This window comes from Akebia trifoliata, chromosome 6 (genome assembly GCF_017979445.1).
Source record: "Akebia trifoliata isolate Shusen 1 chromosome 6, ASM1797944v1, whole genome shotgun sequence".
Classification (NCBI taxonomy): domain Eukaryota; kingdom Viridiplantae; phylum Streptophyta; class Magnoliopsida; order Ranunculales; family Lardizabalaceae; genus Akebia; species Akebia trifoliata.
Window position 1 is genome coordinate 16,331,002 of NC_141380.1, and position 22,711 is coordinate 16,353,712.

Below are 22,711 nucleotides of genomic sequence, written 5' to 3' on the forward strand. Positions count from 1 at the left end.
TTCCTCATAGGCCAAAAATATAATTTTTAATGTTTTTAAGAATTTTTTGGATTTTTAAAATTGTAAAATTAAGGTGAAAGAAAGCAAACAAATTATTATTGGTTTGCAAAGTTATTTGAGTTAGGCAAGGTTATGACATGAGTAGGTTAGGCCTAAATACGTTTTAGTCATCGAGGTAAGAGGGTCAATCAGATGGTATGGGCCCGTTCCCAGCTTCTCTTAAATCTTTTAGACTCATTCCTAGAGTCGGAAATGTGAAGGATTTATACAAAGAGGTGTGATTGGATTAGTTGACGATATCTGAAAGAAACTCTTGGCGGCTTTTCTATTATTTTATTTTATTTTACCTATGTTACCCTTGATGCCTGTTTAGGTTTTCACCAAGTCCAATTTTCTACCATTTTTATACATCGATGCCCTTTTTGGGGTTTTCATCATGTCAATAGTTTTTGATCTTGTCACAACTGATATTTTTACTCAGTACCCTTTTAGATTTTCACTGTGCCTTTTCAGACTGTGCTACATTTTTTTAATATTATAAAATAAAAGCGTTACAAAGACTCAAACTCATACAGAATCCCAATGACTCTAGTGGTCTGGCGATTCAAGTTGAGCTAGTAGATCAACGGTTCTACTCGCAGCTACTATTATGGTGATTTGATCTTGCTTCTGATCTCAAGTATTTGTGTGTGCTTTCAAATATCTGATCTGATTTCTTCTCCCGCATTTCCAGCACTCTTGTTACTTGTGACTGAGATGAGATATAAAACAAATGTTTTCTTATTGCACTTAACTACTTTTGTTTTACCAAAACATTGTCTGAATTTCTTCATCACAACCAACTAATTTTAGGATCTTGCCTTTGACCTTTTACCTCATCAGAGAAGACTTTATTTGGATTATAATGTAGGTTATGGCTATGGTTTGTAAATAAAAGGAGAAAAAAGCTAACAAATAAGTGTATGAACTAGGGGGAAATCTTTATTCATTCCTAAAACTACCCTATTTTAGAATTCTCAATTGTGTTATCCTCTCTCGGCTTTCTCTTGGCCTTTGAGATGCGAGTTGAACCCAAAATTGAAAATTTTGATATTCGTATTTTTTTCCTTTTTTTTTGTTTGTATTTTTAGTCGTTCACAATTTATCTTCATATGGGTTAGGAGTTCTCTGGACTTTTACTTATATATATATATATTATTTTTTTTTTATTGGTTTTTTTTGTTACTGTCCCTTGTATTCTCTAGTTTATCTTTGTGTATTCATCGACTTGCCCTAGTTCTAGGTTGTTAAAAAAGTGATCAAGCTCAAAGGAGTTTGATTAAGGAATATTTTGATAAAAAGTTAAGGAAATGGAAAAAAATGACTTATCTTCCTTTCAAGTATTATATCTTAGGCGTAATATTTCTTAACTATGTCAGCATTTAGTGGTTCAAGAAATATTTCACCATCCATCTTTTGAGGATTAGTGTACTTCCTGACACCATCTTCTTAACCATGAATGGACCTTCGTAGTTTGACTTGAACTTGCCTCTTGGATCGAGATGATCTTCTTCAGAACTAGATCACCCAGCTGAAATTCTTTTGATCTAACCTTCTTGTTGTATGCTCGTGCAATTCGTTTCTGATATAACTGTCCGTTACATGCTGCAATGAGTTTTTTTTTCTCTACAATCAAGTTCAACTGGTTATATCGTGCTTTAAACCATTCAATCTCTTCCAACTCTAACTCCATAAGGATTTTGAGAGAAGGAATTTCTACCTTAACTGGAAGGACTACCTCCATCTCATAGACGAGTGAGAATGGCATTGCCTCGGTAGAGTTTCTGTAATCTTGGAGAGCGAAAGGTAACATTTCATGCCAATTTTTATAAGTTACTGCCATCTTCTCAATGATCCGCTTGATGTTTTTGTTAGTTGCTTCCAGTATTCTGTTTATCTTCAGTTTATAGGTCATCGATCTATGGTGCTTTACCTGAAAATCTTCACAGAGTTTCTTTATGTCTTTGTTTTTTTTTTATATGTTGAGAATGTTATTTGATACAATGGATGGGTAAACATATTTACAAATGATATTCCTTTTCAAGAATATGATAACTTGCACTTTTGTGACATTCGTATAAGATATGGCTTCTATCCATTTAGTAAAGTTGTCAATAGTAACTAAGATAAACTTGTGACTATTTGAAGCTTTGGAATTATCGAGCTAATAACATCCATGCCGTAGAGTGAGAAAAGCCATGGTGACGTCATCTTGTGAATTTTGTCTGATGGTGTATTGATCTTATTGGCATATATCTGACATAAATGGCATTTCTTAACATGTTGGAAATAGTCACTCTCCATTGTGGACCAGTAATAGCCCATCCTCTTAATCTTCCATGCTGACGTGTAGTCATTCATGTGAGGATTGCAGACCCCTCTGTGAATAACTTCTATGCAAATTTTTTGCGTCAATCCCATGACACACATCGGATAAGAACTCGTGAGGTGATCATTTGTAGAGTGTCCAATTACTTAAGAAGAATTGCTTAGCTAACCTTTAAATTATTTTCTTCTCAGTTTCTTTGTCTTTAGAAGGGTAGGTTATATTTTCAAGATATGTCTTGATATCAAAGAACTATGAAATTTCTATTTCTGCATCCTCTGCCTCAATTAGCAAATAACAAGCTCACTCATCTTGAAGCGATCTCCAAGGGATCGATGATTATTTCTTCGATGACTCTAATCATAGAGGTTACGGCTGCGAGTGCATCAACACACTAGTTCTTGGCCCTTGGCATGTAATTGAAAGTGATTTGAGAGAAATCAACACATAACTCTTCGATATACTCGTGGTACGATACAAGTCTTTGTTCTTGTGTTTATCATTCACCGGTAGTCTGGTAGACAACTAGACTTGAGTTCCTGTATGCATCGATCTCATTGATTTCCATCTCTATTACTGCCTTGAAACCTATTATGCATTCCTCGTATTCTGTTTGATTGTTTGTACACTAGAAACGTAACTTGACTGCTATGGGCACATGCGATCTATCAGGCTTCGCTAAAATAATCCCAATCCCGATATCTTTTTGATTGACTACCTCATCAAAGTACAGTTTCCAACCTGATTCGTCATCATCTTCCTCTATTTCTATGAAACATGGCGTCATTTGGAAAGTTAGTTTTCAATGATTCATAGTCTGGAAAATGGTGTTCTACTAGATGATTTGCGATGGCCTTTCCCTTGATTGTCTTATGTGTGACATACTCAATATCAAATTCTGATAATAATAGTTGCTATTTGAATAAGTACTTCAATGGATCTATCCTAGTAATAAATCGTACTTTATAACTTAGCAAATAGTAATGCAATCTTTGAGACACCCAAACTAGGGCACAACATATCGCATAATCTGTTGAATCTTTCAGTCTTAGTTTCCCCTACCCTAGGGAGACCTCTGTTAATGTACATGTTATCTCGTAATCTGTAATTTTTTTTTGCTAAGGTAGTATATTACCTTTTACTTGTGACTAGTCTCGTTCTGTTGCCCTAGTACATATCGCATAGATGTTTCAAGTACTAACATGTACATTAACAGAGGTCTCCCTAGGGTAGGGGAAACTAAGACTGAAAGATTCAACAGATACTTCTTGATTTTGTCGAGTGCCTTCTGAAAGTCACTGTTCTATTTTAAAGATTCATTCTTCTTTAAAAGTTTAAAAATTGATTCACAGATTGATGTGAGCTATGCGATAAACCTGCTAATGTTCTGAATCTTTCCCAAGAAACCTTGTATTTCTGATTTCATCTCTGGCACTGGTATTTCAATGATTGTTTTTATTTTAGCTGGATCCACTTGATTTACTTTTTGGCTTATAATGAAACCTAGTAACTTCCCTGAAGTTGTCCTAAATACACATTTTGAAAGATTTAACTTCAAACTAAACTTTTTCAAGTGGTTGAAATCTTGTGTAAGTTGGCGATGTGATCTTCTTCTAAACCAAACTTAGCAATCATATCATCTACGTAGACTTCCATTTCTTTATGAATCATATCGTGAAAGAAAACGGTAATGGCTCGCTAATAGGTTGTCCCGATATTTTTGAGATCGAATGGCATAACCATATAGTGAAACATACCTCATAGTGTGATGAATGCAATCTTCTTTTGGTCATTTTTTTCCATCTTGATTTGATTGTACCTAGAGAAACCGTCTATAAACGAGAATATGCCATGTCTTGTGGTGTTATTGACGAGCGTGTCGAAATGCGAAAGTGAGAAATCATCCTTCAGACTAGCTTTGTTCATGTTTGCAAGCCATTTTAGATAAGTTGATAATACTAAAAATTCTGCCTGTATCTACTTTGTAACCTTGTCTTTAACTTTGAGAGTCTATTCAAGTTTCAATTTCTTGAACTTATACTTGATTGGTCTTCCATTAGGAAAAATAAGTAGACGGTGTACTACAAGATCAATGTCCAACCTTGCTATGTCCTGATATGACCATGCAAATATATCTTGGTATTGTCGAAGGAACTCAATCATTTTTGTCTTTTGGGTTGAGGTTAGAAGGGATTCAATTTTGACCATTTTTTGGTCATCTTCAGATCCGAGATTCACTGAGTCAGTTTGCTTGATATTTCCCTGACACTTTTGCAAATAACATTTTACAAACTTTTTTAGCTCTTTTGACACGTCGACCTCTTGTGTGAAACTCTTCCTCAATTTCTATGAGATCGAAGTTGTGTTCGAGGTTGCAATCATTTAATCCCATATTTCCTGGTTCAGACAACTTTGCAAGCTTTTTTTTTATTAAATACTTTTGAGATTTTATTAATACGGGTAACCTTCTACACAAATACCCTTTGATGACGAAAGTCCATTAAGATCCCCTGATGGGGGGGAGTAAGAAACTAACAACATTTTTTTAGGCTAGGGAGACCTCAAGGGTAACTGGGACGATGTCCCAATTGTGAAGAACATTTTTTTCTTTTGTAGGGTAGACTATTGAGGGGGAGGGAGCCTCCCTCAACTCAGTCGTGATGACCATCACATAATCATAATGATCATCTGATAGTGATACCTCCAAAAGAGGTAGGGTTACATTATAATCCTAATCAACATTGGGTGTGATCATAAAATCGTCATTGTTAGCATCATCCATTTTGACGGGCTTTTTTTCCTGAAGTCCCCCTGAATAAACTACTATTGCCATCCTCGAGGGACGGGTCACGTTCGGAGAGTACTTTTAGCTCTTTATGACCTTATTGTGGTAGTAGTTGTTCTTATTGGTCATCATTTGGGCTATCATCACTCATCATTGTATAGGCTGACATGAGAAAAATATTCTTTATGTGAAGGACCCTCATGAGATCTTAGATCTTGGGTTCTTGATGCTCCACCCTTGCTAACTTGAGTTCTATCTTATTTGCCTCCATCGGTTGCTCATCCTTCTAGGTGGGCTTGAAACTGAGGCCAAACCATGGCATGGCTTGTTGGGTTGAAATAGGCCTGGCTCTGCACTGATTTGTCTTTCCTAGCCCTCTTCTTAAATGAAACCTAGATTGTTTCATCATCCTTTTTATCATCAACACAGTTGGTGACAAATTTGCCTTCTTGATCTCTGTAAGTTCCGAAATGTGACTGACAGGCTCGAATTGGAATGAGTGATGCACCCTTCAATATTTATGAATGGCACATCTAAAGATTTGTCTGTTGGCAATAAACTCTCCATTTTCACTGAAACCAATTCTTGGTTGATGCTGAACTTCAACTTTTGATGAAGAAATGATGCCCCAGCCGAATGGATCTATGCCTCCCTAGAAGAAAATTGAAAATGCTTGGCATGTTTATCACTTCAAAAGTGATTTGGAACGTGCAAGGTCCAATTGTGATTGGTAAATCCATTTCATCCATTGATTCTTTCTTTGAGTTATCGAAAGCTTGCATTTGCTTAATATTAGGTCCTAAAAGAGATCAATCCACACCTTGTTTTTTCAATATGGCATAAGGACAAACAATCAGTATAGACCCGTTATCTAACAACACATGAGCAACTAACATTCTTTTACACATCACTACGATATGTAGTGATTCTATATGACCACAACTTTTTGGAGTGAATTCATCCTCCGTGTGTGATGACGTTCAGTGATACAATCATTCCTACTATCTTACCTAACTGCTCGGGTGAAGTAGTTTCTATCACGTATTACTCATTGAGTACTTTCATCAAAGCCTCTGGATCCTTCTTTGAGCTTTATAGTAGCCTTAATATAGATACTTGGGTTGGCACTTTGTTAAGGTGCTCTACAAGGCTATACTCATTTTTTTTAATCAACTTAAGGAAATCTGCTACCTCATCGTCTATCACTTTCTTCTTCTTTTCTTCTTATTTTCCTTGTTCTTCTGTGATGACTACCTTTCCCTTTCCTTTGTCATTTTTCTCTTGCATTATTTCTACTTACTCTATTACCTCTATCTCGGCTATCTTCTCTTTTTCGATTACTACTTGTTCTAATTGACTTTCCTATGTTGATTTTTCTATTTCAACCATCTACCCTAATTGTTTTATTTTTTCTGTATCAACTTCCAACCTCTTGTCGGTTCCTGTTCCATATCCTTAGTCCGCTCATTTTGTACTTCTTTGCCATTCTGTCAGACCTCTATCACTATCTACTCTCTCTTTTTTTCTTTTTATTATCTTTCTTTTTCCATGTACCCTTCTCAATCGCTCTCACCACTCTGTCTACCTTAGTGATGTGGTCTACATCTTTGGGATCCTCTTCCTTCTCTAGTTTCTCAACCTTTTATGTATCCTTGACTTTTCATCCTATCTTTAGAAACACTAACCCAGTCTCATAACTCCAAGGTACTACCTTGTTGGATAGATAAGGAAAGGGTTTATGGCTTTTAAAGGTGAGTTGGGGGAGTTCTGGTTGCACATGAAGGATTAGGGGTGGTGATTATGTTATGGGAACGGATGTTGTGGATATACGGGTGATGAGGGGTGGTGGTGTAGATAATGAGAGTGGCATGATGTTGAATGGAGTGGTGGTGTTTGAGGATAAGTTGATGGGTGATGGATTTGGAGATAATGGTAAGGAGTTTAGGTTGAGGCTCCCGAACTAGGTGGTGATGCGAATGGGAGTGTTATTTTGACTTTGTGAGATAAGGGTATTGATTGAGGTATTTAAGGTATTGGGTTAGACGTAAACTCTGACTTTTGACCTCAAAAGAATGATCAACTATAAGGGATCAAAATCTAATTCTTCATTAGAGATTATGTCTACTTATTTGCCAATTTTTCACCATTCCCATTATCATTATGAGCCGAAAGGGGATTTTAATTGATATTCTGTTGTGTTAGTATGGGATCTAGAACTATAAGCTTCCTATTTATGATAACTGCCAGCATCGATCTATGGGTGATCGGAGGCGCCCATGTGGAACTCGTAGTTGGTGGTAGGGTCGTACCCGAATGTGTTATCAACTTCTAGATATGCTTGTCTCAGTATAACATACCTTATTTGATGAGGATAGCAAAAATCTCTAACAATTTCATTAGCAACCGAGAGAACTCTCTCGTTCTCTATTACTGGTTGTTGTTGTTGTAAGGTTGACGGTATTGTTGTTGATGCGGTTGTGCTTGAAATTGAAATTGTCGTTGTTTGTTGAATGACCTTTTGGGGGTTGTTGTGCTTGATACAGACAATTCCATGGTGCTTGAAAAATCATGGGTGCTTTCGGTGTTGCGGTTAGGAAATGAACTAGTATTTGAGTTGCTTGTACATAGTTAACTTGTCTTTCATCCTTCTTCTTTGCCGCCATTACCAATTATTTTATATTGCACCACTGGATGAAGTACAATGCTATGGAACTGTCTAATCTATAATCATCCTTGACTTCTAGTTATTCTCTATCTTATCAACAATTTGAACCAAAGAGGAAAAACTAGACACAGGGTGCCCTTTGAGATAAGTGTAGTAGCGCTACCCTAGTGTTGAGATGAAAGTTGCATTAATCTTGATCTCTGTCATAGGAGGCTTCACCCACGAAGCTGACTCCCTCTATTGCTGATCATACTCTCGAATAGTCTCTTTGGGTTTCTTTGTCATCTTGGCTACACCCTGCCCGTCTAATGCCACATCTATATTGAATCTATAATTACCTATGGAGATGGTAGCCAAGTCTCTCCAACATCGGATTTTGCTGTGGTCCAATTGAGTGAACCATCTGAAATTACCAACTTTGACCGTGTCTAGTCCTAGAGGAGGGTGGATGGGATAATTTAAAATTTCTTCTCAATGTGAGCACTTAGATGATGTTGGATTGCTTATGAGTTCGTTCTAAGTGTCAATTCACCTATTCCCATTGTTAGTGCCAAGTCTCCAATATGTAAGATAGAGGATCATGCCAAGTTTATTTAGAGCATTCATAACATGTCATTTATGGAATAAGGGATTAAGCATACAAGGTTTATTCATGACATACATTCAGATTTGCACAAGTTTGCAGAAGTTAAGTAGATATACAAGACAAGCAATTTATAGTGGTTCAGCAATTGTGCCTACATCCATTCCCAAGGAAATCCAAATCATTGGTTCTTTGGTGTTCAATAAAATAGAGGTTTATGATTCACCTTAAACCGTACATAGAAGTTTCTTTAGGCTAATTCTAAAACCTTAAGATCGAGTGAAACACATCCACTCAAACTTCTGAGTTTGATGCTTCAGAAACTCAACAACTTTTTACACTTGACTTGAGTCCACGACTCAAACAAGCGCTTGATTTTTGAAGATAAAAATCAAGGAAACTGTAAACTGTTATAGTGTTTTTGAACTTAAAATAAAACAAGGACAAACTCACAACAATGGATTTGACTATCAGATATGCTGAGTTTGTCGGTCCTTAGTTCTTTACTTCTTTCTTCCTCTTTCGCTCCTTGTTTAACTAGATATGCATATATGGTTGCAAGGAAGATGAAGGTAGTAAAGCTTGATCAACTTGGATGAATCGACGTGATGTACGTGGTCTCAATTTCACTCGATGACTCTCCTTCCTTTGTTAAGGCTCTTGAAGTTTACTTATGAGATTAAGCTTTGTTAAGGAGTTGTTGAACAAGAGTAAAAAAGCCAAATGCTTCTAATTTTTAGAATTTGGCATTGCAACGGTTTCGTGTTAGTGGCACCCTCAATCTGTAAGTGGCACCGACCAAACTCAACAGTAAAAAATATGACAATTAAGCACTGTCTGCAGCACTGGCGGTGGAACCTTCATATGTCGTTAGTGGAACTGATGACCATTATGTCGGTGGAACCTACAAAAACATGCTTTTGCCATTGACTGACTGAATTTCAGTTTGTGCTGTTGGTGGCACCTCTACTCCTGCCGACAGCCCCAATTTCATTGGAAATTGGGCCATTTTGGGGTGAGCTTTGAACAACTAAGTGATATGCCAATTTCAGCATGTTTTAAAGCTCCATGGGTATGTATAAATGGTCTCGATGATGGTCCATGTCTCTGATTGGGTTTGGCAGACGAATGATTGGTTGTTGGTGTGCTTGCATGACGATGTGTCTGAGTTGTGTCTGGCATGTCTTCATGTGTCACGAACAAGGTTACATATTTGACAACATACGACTAACTTGGGATTGACAAAATGAGGTACTAACAATTTCCCCCTTTGTCAATTACGAGACAAAACCCATCTTAGACCACTAACTGGGAACACATTCGCAAAAATAACTAAAGACATGCAAATCCCTAAATATAGAATTTTTACAAAGGATATACAAATACAAAACTATAAAACTCTTAGACGATTCCAAATACATCTCAAGACAATGAACGTGTAGAAGACATATTTCTCCCCCTCACTACTTGCATTGTACATACAATCCTGCATAAACCATCGTTTCATAGGTGGGATTCTTTATCCCCCTTTTTGTCAGTACTTGACAAAGGATGTAATCAACCCAATGCCAACACATAAATATACTAATAAGAATAGGAGAACAAAAACAAAAGACATGCAATTTACTAATTTTACTAATAGGAGCAACTTAAGCATGGCAAAAATAGAAATGATGTTCAAAAATAGATATGCCAAGATAGAATTGTGCATTCAACCATAGATGTATGAATATGAGAAGGACTGAGCATAAAGAAGACACATATTCATTACACACACCAAGAGTCACTAAATATATACAAATGCAAAATTGAATTGATCAAGGCACAAGTCACTGGAATCAATTTTGTTAGTACAGACTCAAGATGAACACACCTAGCAATAAGGAAAATAAAAAAAATAACAACTATCCTAATAAATAGATAATCCGATATCGTCTAGGAGCTGCTTGAGGGACTCGATGACTCTAGGCTGTCCTCCGAAAGATCATGCTCTGGAATGCATGCGTGAACTAGACTCTTCAGATAACGATTCATCTTCTTAATCCGAGACTTCATGCATTGCTATTGCTGGACCAGGTTGAGTTGACACGCTTCCATAACAGTCAAACGAGACTCAATATCAAAAGAACCAACAGGAGGAGGGACTGCCTCTATTGGAGGCATTGAAGCTAGAGCCCGACGGGCTGGAAGTGGAGGAGTGGGGATAGTTGGGATCTCGATGGGCATCTTAGAGAGAGTGGACGCAGCGAATATCTCTCCATGAATGACCGGATTGGTGTTAGCCAGAATCCCAACGAATATGGCCAGTTGAGAAATGAGATGCCCATAAGGCATGTTCCCTAATGTGTGATCATAGTGTACAAAATAGACAATGTTGTGAAGAAGATAGGTTGCAAGACACATGGTCTGTCCAGTAGACACAGTTCCTTGAGGGCTTCCCAACCCATTTGGTGAAGCAAATCTGAGATTCAAAATGGGTGGACTACTGCGGATTCGATTAGTGGTTCACATACTATTGTCCGGTCATGGAGGGATCGTAGGCGCTGAATGTACATCCTTTGATCTTCATCTAATCCGACATCCGAATCAGGAGTCCGAGGCTGACAAGTACCCCCAGGGGTAAGAAGATCAACATCCTCATCATCATCTTCGTCGTCATTATTGGAGGAGGAGGGATGAGATGTAGAAGCATTCTTCAGTTTAACATTGCGCCGGACGGGTGGAGGTCCCACTTGTTTCCGACGTGCCATCAATCCTACCATTGAAGATATCGAAAGAAGGGCAAGAGCACATAGGAGAAGATTGAGAATCATCATGATTATGAGGAAGGACGATGAATATTACAAATTAGGAGAGGAAACAAGAGCGGGAAAAAAAAACGAAATGAAAAACCTAAAATAGGCAATTTCGTGTTCTGTTGGTGGCATTGACAACTATCGATGAGCAAACTGGCGATGGAACGACAGAATGTATGTTCTGCCATTGACAGATTTCACAAATTTTTTTCATTGAAAGAGGCTAGAATTCCTCAAATGTTCCTATGTGAACTTCTCTAATGGTTTTGCACAACTATTCTTCGATGAGATTGAAGATCGAAAGTCGAGATGTGCCAACGCGCATGTATGCCATTTTCGACCCTCATGAGCCAAATACTTTTTTCCTTCTCACCATGACTTCTTTAGGAACAATTGGGAATATAATGCCCGAATTTACCAATATCCGTTGAGTTCTAAAAAAAAACATGATTTTTGGAGGAGTCAAGTGGGCTCACTGGAATGTGAAACTTGTCGACGTGACAAGTTTGCATGCAAAAGAGGCATTCCCTCAGATTTACCAACAATGTCATAAGAGAATGGTCCTTGCCAAAAGATTTTCCAATAAAGGACCGAAATGGGGAGTAACCTTGCTCTTCGAGTGCACGTAGGCACTCTACCAATATCTCGTAACAAAGCTACTATAGAGAGTAGACTCCAATGGACTTCCTAAGGTGATCAAACCTCATGGAATCCAATGGTTTGATGAAAATATTAGCAAGATGACTCTCAATTGGAACATATTCCAGCCTAATAGTGTGCTCCTCAATGAGTTCACGAGTGAAGTGATGCCGGATGTCAATATGTTTCATTCGAGAGTTCTGGACTAGATTCTTTGAGATATTGATGGCACTCGTATTATCACATAATAGGCACATCGTATCTTGAGATATCCCATAATCCAAAAGCATATGCTTCGTCCATAGAAGTTGTGCACAGCAGCTTCCAGTCGCAATGTACTCGGCCTCAGTAGTGGAGAGAGATATGAAACTTTGCTTCTTGCTATGCCAAGAAACTAAGCAGTTCCCTATGTAAAAATGTTCGCCACTGGTAGATTTTTTGTCATCCATGTTTCCTACCCAATCGGTGTCTGAGTATTCGGCAATAATTGACGAGGAATCAAATGGATACCAGAGGCCATAATCGGTAGTACCGGCTACGTACTTGTTGATTCTCTTAACAGTTATGAGATGGGATTCCTTATGATCGACTTGAAAATGGGCACAAGCTCCTACACTGTAGGAGATGTCTGGCCTACTAGCTGTGAGATAAAGAAGGCTCCCAATCATACTCCTGTAGAGATGCAGATCCATACTCTTTCCAGATGGATCTTTAAAGATTTTGAGAGTGGTGCTCATAGGTGTATGGTGTGTTCATCCAGACCTTGAACCATAGCGATCTACCAATTCTCGTGTGTATTTGGTCTGGGATACGAAATACCATTCTTGATTTGTTGAACTTGCAACTCCAAAACGAAGTTGAGTTCGCCAACTATGCTCATTTCGAATTCAGATTACATGAGGAGGGCGAATTTGTTAGCTAACCTTTCATTAGTGGACTCGAACACAATATCGTCCACGTAGATTTGAACAATGAGAGTGTGACCCTTAACCTTTTGAACAAACAATGTTTTATCAACACTCCCCCTAACAAATTTATGATTGATCAGGAATAGAGTCACTCATTCATACCAAGCACGAGGGACTTTTTTAAGGCCATAGAGGACTTTCTTCAATCTGAAGACTTGGTGAGGATGTTTAGGATCAACAAATCCTTTTGGTTGTTCAACATACACTTTCTCGTCCAATAGGCCATTCAGAAAAGCACTCTTAACGTCCATTTGAAAAAATTTGAATTTTATGAAACATGCAATGGACATCAGAATTCGAATTGACCAAGTCTTGCAATTGGGGGGAAGGTTTTATCAAAATCAATACCCTCAATTTGAGAGTAGCCCTGAGCAAGCAGACGAGCTTTATTTCGGACAACATTCCCAACTTCATCGGATTTGTTCTTATAAATCTATTTCGTTCCGATGACATTTTTATCAGATGGTCTTGGTACAAGGTACCACACCTGATTCCGAGTAAATTGAAGAAGTTTTTCTTGCATGGCATGAAGCTAATATTCATCCTTGAGAGCTTCATCAATATTTTTGGACTCCATTTTGGATGTGAAGTAGAGATGATTGTTCAACGTCTCAAGTTGTCATCGGGTTTTCACACTGGTATTGGGATCTCCAAGGATTTGACTGATGGGATGATCCTTGATAATAGGTAGTGTTACTGAAATCTGAGACGTCGAAGGAGGTGAGGATGGAGTAGGAAATACTTCCTCGTTCTCAACCTCGGGGTTAGATGGACCAATTTCTTTAATGGTTTGATCATCGATCACCATATTTATGGATTCTTTGATGGATGAGGTCCTCTGATTAAAGACTCGAAAAGCATGACTGTTTGAAGAATATCCCAAAAAGATTGCTTGGTCGCTCTTCGAATCAAACTTTCCCAAGTGTTCACGATCTTTTAGGATATAACATTTACTACGAAAGACTCTGAAGTGCTTGACTCTGGGAGTTTTACCGTTCCACAGTTCATAAGCTATTTTATTTAAACCTGCTTGAAGATATACTCGATTGATGATGTGATAGGCGATATTTACAGCTTCGGCCACAAACTTTTGGAAGATTTTTACTATGAAGCATTATTGTGGCCATTTCCTGAAGAAGATGATTTTTCTTCTCAACAACTCCATTCTACTGAAGAGTCTTAAGAGCTGAGAATTCATGTCGAATTCCATTTTCATTACAGAATTGTGTGAACCGACCATCCTCAAACTCTCCACCATGATCACTTCTAATCCTACCTATGACAGATTCTTTTTCTGTCTGAATACGTTTAATAATCTTTTTGAATTTATCAAAAGTATCAGATTTTTCCCTCAGAAAAGTGACCAAGGTGAATCTAGAGTAATGATCAACTATCACCAAGAAATGTCTCTTATCACATAGATTTCGTACTTTAGTGGGACCCACAAGGTTCATGTGCAAAAAAACTAGGGGTTTTGAGGTTCACGAAGCCTTTGAGGCTAGATGAAACAAGTTCTTGTAGTGAACATGACTAAGGCGTTGATGCCATAACTGGACTTCTTCAACTTGTGTCATGTTACTCACATAAGAAATGGTGGTTTCTCTTATGTTTTTGATAACATAACGGTTATCAGAAGTATGAAGACCTTTCATAATAACTTTACCATTAGGAGTAGAGATCTCACAGACTTCACGATTGAAACTCACCCGGTGGTTTTTATCGCATATTTGGTATATGCTAAGAAGGTTATGTTTCAAACCATCAACACACAACACATTTTCCATATGGGTAATCCAAGACCACTGACGGTTCGTCACCCAATAATCCTAGCGGTGCTGCCATTACCAAAGGTGACTGACCCTCCGTCAAAATCAACCATGTGGCTAAATTGACTTCGGTTCCCCGTCATGTGTCGGGAACAATCGTTATCAAGGAACCATCGCGAAAAGTTTCCAGCCTTAAGAGTTGTGTGAATTATAAGGCACTTGTTGTCCCCATTTTTGACTTTCCATTGTAGAGTTGTCTTGGGGGTTGAGGATTACATTTTTGAGGGGAAGGAGTTTTCCTTTTTGACTTAGTTTTCTCTTAGACAGGTGAGTTCTTCTTAGGGTACCTACGCTTCTTGGGTGATCTTGAAGGTGATTTTTTCTTTAGATACCTTCTTACACTTTGATTGCCTCTACTTGATTCAACAAGTTCTTTCGTTTTAAGATTTAGGCGGGCAATTTGTTTGAAGAGTTACTCAATATTATTTTTCTGTTTGGGAGGTGATGAATTCTTCACTCCCTTCCCTTTGGGAGACTCCTCTTTCTTAGCATGATCAACTTTTTTTTTGCAGAAGAGACTTCTTTTTAACATGCTTTTTCTTTTCAACTGACAAAGATTTTTCAATAGGGGTCTGTGAGGTTGTTTGGTAGATGGTCTTGAATTCGATGGACTCAAATTTCATGTGACCTGTTCCACTAGAGAAGTTGCATGTGATGACTTTCTTGAAGTTTTTTTTAGTGTTCGATGATTCTCTATGAACAAACATAGTAGGAGATGGAGGTGATGTAGAAGTATACCTATCATAGCCCAAGTCTCCTTTACCCCCATGGGGTTTTTGAACTCCAAGAAGTTTTTGTAACTCTAGACTTCTGTGAGTATAGTTACGCTCAAGTCTAACATTTTGTTTTTGTACTTCATTGATGTCAAACTTAAGAACTTTATTTTCATCACGAAGGTTTTCTAGTTCTAAGTTTTGACAGGCTATAGTAGAGTTAGTCATCGATAGAAGGTTTTTGAATTGTTGCAGATTCTTGAGCATCTCATCCTTCTTATTCGAAATTGTCTCAGATACAGAGAGCATGCTAGATTGTCTCTCTAAGGCTGTTGAGAGTTGAATTTTAATGTCTTCTAATTGAAGTCCTAGTGAGCATTTTTCCTACAGACTTGATCATATTCAGCATGCCACTATTCCTTTTGGAGTTTTTCTCCGTGTTTCTTGGTCAGTTTTACATGACTAATGAACAGTTGATCAAATGCTGACTAAAGCTCGAGTTTATTGTTATCCATATCTTATCTTTCCTCATTAGAGGAAGAGGCTTCTTGAGGGTGATTCTAATTTTCAGAATCCAGTCCCTTTTCAATTTCATCCCCATTTGGGATGCAGACCATGGTGGATGCCATAAGGATCCGAAGCGTATTTTGGTCTTGACTCATCTGAGTAGCCTTTGCAGCCATAGTTGTGCCCTTAGTCTTAGATCTTGTGAGACCTTTAGGTTTTGGTTTAGTGGGGCACACATTCGAGTAGTGACCTCAGCCACCACACGTGTAACACTCAATAACTTCCCTTGGTTTAAACAAGGGTTTACCTATAGGAGCATGTCTATTTATCGGATGATTCTGTTTACTGGTGTTACCAGGTCTTCTTCTCTTGAAGAACTTTTGAAATTTCAAGGCTAATAAAACCAAGTCTTCATCATCTGATTCAGTCTTCTTATCCTCTTCATTAGTGATTTTCCTATTGTCATTGGAAGATGATTGAGACTCGAGGTGAGATGTTCACTTCAGTGTGGATTTCGAAGAAGGCGTTTTCAGGACCTGAGTCTTCCCTTTTGAGGGAGGACATTCGAGATGGAGTTCAAAGGTAGTGAGCAAACTCATAAATTTCTTAATAGTAATAGTCTCCACATCTCGGTATTCCTCGATTGAGGTAACCTTAGAGGCAAACCTCTTAGGCAGGGATCTTAGGATTTTTGCACAAATCCTACCTTGTGGGACAGTCTCCCCCACATAGTACATAGAGTTACAAATATCACTTAAGCGTGCATAAAACTCTTGGACAATTTCACTTTCTTCCATTTTGGTGTTTTCAAATTGTGTTCGGAGTAGTTGAAGTTTAGACTTTTTGACTATACTCATGCCTTCGTGTGTGACCTTTAGAATTTTCCAAGCTTGCTTGGTCGACTGACACGTGCATATCCGTTGATACTCATCATAAAAAATGACTCTCGTAATGGCATTAAGAGCCTTAAAATTATTGTTATTGTCTATTTTATCTTGTTCCGTCCATTTCTGGATGGTCTCGAAACTGTGGTAGAGACACCATCCACCTCGATAGTGTCAACAAGAGGTTTCCAACCTTCCTCAATCATGTTCCACACATCCTTACTTAGGGAGTTGATGTATATCATCATTTTGTTTTTCCAGAAGGCATACTTGATACCATCGAACATGGGTGGATGAGTTGAGGATCAATTATCGACTCTAGACATGATTCAGAGTTAACGTTCAACTCAAGGTTGTTAGACCTTTCTAGAGTAACCTACTTTGATACCAATTGAAATTATCGGCTTTGATCGTGTCTAGTCCTAGAGGGGGGTGAATGGGAAAATTTAAAATTTCTTCTAAATGTGAGCACTTAGATGATGCTAGATTGTTTATGAGTTCATTTTAAGTGTCAATTCACCTATTCCCATTGTTATAGCTAAGTCTCCAATGTGCAAGATAAAGGATTATGCAAAGTCTATTTAGAGAATTCACAACATGTCATTCATGGAATAAGGAAGGATACAAAGCTTATTCATGACATACATTCAAATTTGCATAAGTTTGCAAATGTTATGTAGATGCATAAGACAAACGATTTATAGTGGTTCGACAATTGTGCCTACATCCACTCCCAAGGAAACCAAATCATTGGTTATTTGGTGTTCAATAATGTAGACACCCCATTTTTGCATCCGCCTGATTAATCAAGTCGTCAACCCGATCGCAAAGGTTCCCAATGATGGATGTCTATTCCAATGCTTTATTTTGTTACCAGATATGTTTCAGAAATCCGGATGAGGTATCTCGAACTGACAAAACTTAGAAACCACGCTACGCTAGGAAAATACGACCTCAGAAACATAGAAATCATCATCTTGCAAATCAAAAAGAAGCTTCACGATAAAAATCACTAAAAATGATTAAATTACCAAAATACCCCTAACCTCAAAACAACCTTAGAGCCTACATTACGCTTAGGAAAATCCGTTCAAACACATAAAACAACAAATCGAAACCAAGTAAACCACTTCGCCAATTTTCACAAAATTTGACAAAATTACGAAAATACCCCTCATAAAGTTCACGATCATTTCATACAAAAAACTTCATAAATGACAAAAACCAACATTCCCATTGAATTCCTTACGAAAAACAGATTCCAAAACATCCTGGAACATTGAAAAATGACTTAAAACGTAAAAAATCCTCTCCGAGGGCAAAACGGTAATTTCACAATTTTCATAATTAAAAAAATTCGAAATTAATAAATAAAACATTAAATAATTAAAGTGAAACATTAATGAAATTAATTTAAAAAGTTGAACCTAAAAAATCGATTAATTGGACTCTCAGGCAAAATTGTTGAGGGTTCGTGGGATATTTCTTTAAGGACCCCTCCATTTGGGGGTTCAAAGAATTAAAGATATAATAAAAGGGGGTTCTCCAAAAATTAAAAGTAAATCAAGCAAGACTGAAGTCAAGGTATTAAAGTCAATCAAGTGAGACTGAAGTCAAAATTAAAGTCAATCAAGCAAGACTGAAGTCAAGGTACTAATCGAGTCAATCTCATAAGACTAAGGTCAAAACCCTAAATCAAAACCCTAATATAAACTAATCAAGTCAATCTCATAAGACTAAGGTCAAAACCCTAAATCCAAACCCTAATCTAAAACTAATCAAGTCAATCTTATAAGACTAAAGTCAAAACCCTAAAACCCTAAAGACTAAGTCAAAACCCTAATTGAAACCCTAAAAGAAACCCTAATCAAACCCTAAATGCTTCTAAAAATTTTATAAATAGGAGCCTCCACACCCTATTTTCGTATCAAAGAAAAAACCCTAGGAAAAGTAGGTGAAGAAGCCTCCATAACCTCCCCAAAACCCTAATTTTGGAACCCCAACTCCTTCCCTAAGACCCCTACTCCGATTTTAGCCTAAAAAACACCCAAAAACCTCTCAAAAATACCCCAAAAATCCACCACAAATTCAAAGCATCCAGATCCAAGTAAGAGACACCTTGCCTCGGAGATCAGGAATCAGATCCGGAGACAAAACGAAGCAAGGAGTACGGTACAAGAAACTGTTTATTTTCAGATCTGAGGGAATAGCACCTTTGCAGATCAAAGGTAAATTTTTATTATTTTTAAATCTAGTTTATCATTAGCGATGTAGATCTATTTGGGATAAGTAGAGACCGGCATTGGCCGGGCGGGGTTGGTGCCTAACACCTTCCAACCCCGTAACATGGTCCCCGGATTCAGATTTCTATGTAGATTAGTTCTTTTTTATCCATTGTAGAGTCATTTATGGTTCCTAGACCTAAACTAGGTGGCGACTCCCAAACCTCAAGGGTCAAAAGCGGATCCGCGCACCCCGCGGATCGAGGGCGCTTTCAAATAAATAGAGGTTTATGAATCACCTTAAACCGTACATAGAATTTTCTCTAGGCTAATTCTAAATCCTTAAGATCGAGTGAAACGCATCAACTCGAACTGTTTGAGTTTTATGCTTCGGAAACTTAGCAACCTTTTACACTTGACTTGAGTCCACAATTTCAACTAGCGCTTGATTTTTGAAGATAAAAATCAAGGAAATTGTTATAGTGTTTTTGAACTTAAAATAAAACAAGGACAAACTCACAAAAATGGATTTGGCTATCGAATATGCTGAGTTTGTCAGTCCTTGGTTCTTCAATTCTTTCTTCGTCTTTCGCTCCTTGCTTAGCTAGATATGCATATATGGCTGCAAGGAAGATGAAGGTAGTGAAGCTTGATCAACTTAGATGAATCAACATGATGTACGTGGTCTCGACTTCACTCGATGAGTCTTCTTCTTTTGTTAAGGTTCTTGAAGTTTACTTATGAGATTGAGCTTTGTTAAGGAGTTGTTGATAAAGAGCAATGAAACCAAGTGCTTCTAATTGATAGAATTTGTCATTGCAACGGCTTCATGTCAGTGGCATTGACCAAACTCAACGGTAAAAAATATGACAGTTGACCACTGGCAGTGGAACCTTCATATGTCGTCAGTGGAATCGATGACCATTATCTCGATGGAACCGACAGAAACATGCTTCTTCCACCGGCATATTGAATTTCAATCTATGCTATCAGTGGCTGGTGGTGGCACCTCCACTCCTGCCGACAACCCCAATTTCACTGAAAATTGGGCCATTTTGGGCTGAGTTTTGAAAAACTAAGTGATGTGCCAATTTTGGCATATTCTAAAGCTCCACGGGTATGTATAAGTGGTTTCGATGATGGTTCATGTCTCTGATTGGGTTTGACATACGAATGATCCCAGCAGCCACACCACAAAATTTTGATGAGACTATCGTTGTTCTTCTCACCGGAGTTAATAATAATCTTAGTTTTACCTTACTTGTGGGGCAAGTAGGGGATCGAACCCAAGAGAAAGGAGGAATAGAGCTAAGCTAAGAAGATAAAATTCAAATTAACTAAAAGGAATTAAAACTGTTTTTCTTTGTATTTTTGAACTTATAAGAAGATGTAAAATTGCTAGAAAATAAACTAAAGTAAATGAAATTAAAAGCAAGTAAACTTATGAATTAAAACACCATTGGAGGTGGATCTACCTAAAACATGTTAATGAGCAATTTCTAGTCTCTAGCCTTTTTATAACTCAATCATAAGGGCTTGGTGTTAGCTCCTTAGATCGGAAAGTTTTACAATTAAAATGAAATAAAGGAACAAAAACAAAGTAGAATTTCTTGAGAACTTCTTACTACAAATTATCTAATTTAAGCATACTTTATCTTGATCTAATCTAAGCATAAAGTATCTATATTAAGAATAAAATGTGCAAGAAACTTAAAGAGAATTCATAAGCATTTTAAATAAAAGAAAGGCATAAAATTAGAAATAACACAAGAACTTGCTCTAGGCTTTTCCACTCTCCAATGGAGGGGAACTTAGCCTAATGTCATTGCAAGAGAGGGAAGATAAGAGATGAAAGAACTTTTCTTCATTTCATGGAGAAAATTACAACTTCTTCTTCTTCTACTTCTTACAAGACTAGTTAACCAAAAGAAAATAACTAGAAAATGAAAATACAAAAAATAAGAGAATAGGCAAAGAGCCTTAGATTAAAGGAGTCTTGGATAAGAGAACCAAGATGGGACCCTTTCTCTAGAAATGAAGGCTCTATTTATAGAGAAAAATATGTGTAGAAGAGTCTAAAAGTAGCCTCCACTTTTCTTTGCACAAAAAGACAAAAGAGGAGAATATGAGTTAAGGATTAGGGCAATCCAAAGTGTTAGGGCATTCCAAAGTGGGCCCAAATGCTTTTGCCTTGAGATTTTGATTCCAAATTGTTGATTTTCTGCACAAGAAACACACGTAATTAGATTTATCTAGTAAATAAATTTATTTATATATAATTAAGCCTAATTAACATGCAACGTGGTGGTTTGAGGCTTATCATGATTATTATCTTAATATAGAGAAATAGGTACAAAAATCAAGATAAATATCCAGAAAATGTGCGTATAATTGAGTGTTTGGAGACACTCATCACACCCCCAAACTTACCTTTTTCTAGTCCCTAGAAAATAAAACTGCCACTTTCGCAGGCACCTCGACTGCATTTAGCGAATGCAGCAAGCCCTTGAACCGCTAGGTTACCCCTAGTGGACGAGTTTGACTCGTGAGGGTTTGCAGAAAATATACCCACAAAATTTGAAAATAACTTTGAAGTAAAAATAGTCAAAATCAAAACTTATATTGAAAAGCACAAGTCTTTTTTTTTTTTTTGGTTTTGTCAATCAATTAGAAGTACTGCTTGGTATAGAGTCCCAACCCTTATTTCTCTACGACAAAATTTAGACTTAAATTGACCTTTGAGCGATAGTGATTCTAACTTAGAAATTTAAGAGATTCGATTTCCCAAAATGAGTTTCAACCTTCTAACTACTCAAGAATAACTGGAGTAACTTAGGGTTTAATTCTAAACTTAGCATCCTGTCTGGGGTAGTGAGAAGTGTGGATATTCACTTTAATACCTCTAAGGGGCTTTATCTGTGATATTCCAGTATACTCACATTTTTACACTTGATGGCTTTCACCCTACTAAAACTTTACATAAACTTTTGGATCTTTGACTTTTTTTTTTTTTTTTTTTTTTTTTAATATTACTTCTTCACTATTTTTCTAAGAAAAGTAGGCAGCCCTTTTCACGGTACCCAGTCTAATTCAATGGTTGCTGTACAAGGTGTATACAATCCAGTTCTGTTTTTCTTCTAATCAACCAACCAATTGAACAAGGAAGTCAAAGTTCATCAAACCTAGTTTTTCCTTAAACTCTAGGTAGAAAGAAGGTAACAAGCTCTTTTAATACAATCTAGACTCTTGGTAACCTTATTAGAAGTGACTATAAACCAAAAGATAACTTTGCTCTAATTTTTGCCTAAGAGAAACATAAATGGGGACTCCAGATCATAGCTTCCAATGAAAGACTGATTAAATATTTTCACTAAGTGCTTAAAAGATACAAGCTAAGACTTTGAGAAAAATACAACAAAGTTGCCAACCAAATATTTTTCAAATTTTTTTTTTTTTTTTTTTTTTTTTTTTTAATAAAGAAGAAAATAATATGTGGAAATCCAACCCATACACCCCCAAACTTAAACATTATATTGTCCTCAATATTTCAACATATACATGCAAAGGTAAAATTGAAATTGACAAAATGAAATGAAGTGGGTTAGATAGCACCTGAGAAAGACCTTATAGTCCTGTTGATATTTAACACAATGTCCCTTGAAGTGCATGGATTGCCTCCCAGAAGCGCTAAGTTTAACGTCTTTAGCTAGACGAAAACATAGTTAATTTTGATAGACGGGATCATCGAGAAAAAGAACT

General features: G+C 37.2%; 1 protein-coding gene and 1 pseudogene across 1 annotated transcript; both read right to left on the reverse strand.

Moving 5' to 3' along the window:
- Nucleotides 1-1,462: 1,462 nt before the first annotated feature.
- LOC147400324 (uncharacterized) lies at nt 1,463-1,954 on the reverse strand. Its single transcript, XM_086444561.1, has one exon. The coding sequence runs from the start codon at nt 1,952-1,954 to the stop codon at nt 1,463-1,465; it is 492 nt and encodes a 163-aa protein (XP_086300687.1).
- A 9,898-nt stretch (nt 1,955-11,852) lies between these two features.
- Nucleotides 11,853-12,569, reverse strand: LOC147400325 (secreted RxLR effector protein 161 pseudogene; annotated as a pseudogene).
- Between the last annotated feature and the right edge of the window lie 10,142 nt (nt 12,570-22,711).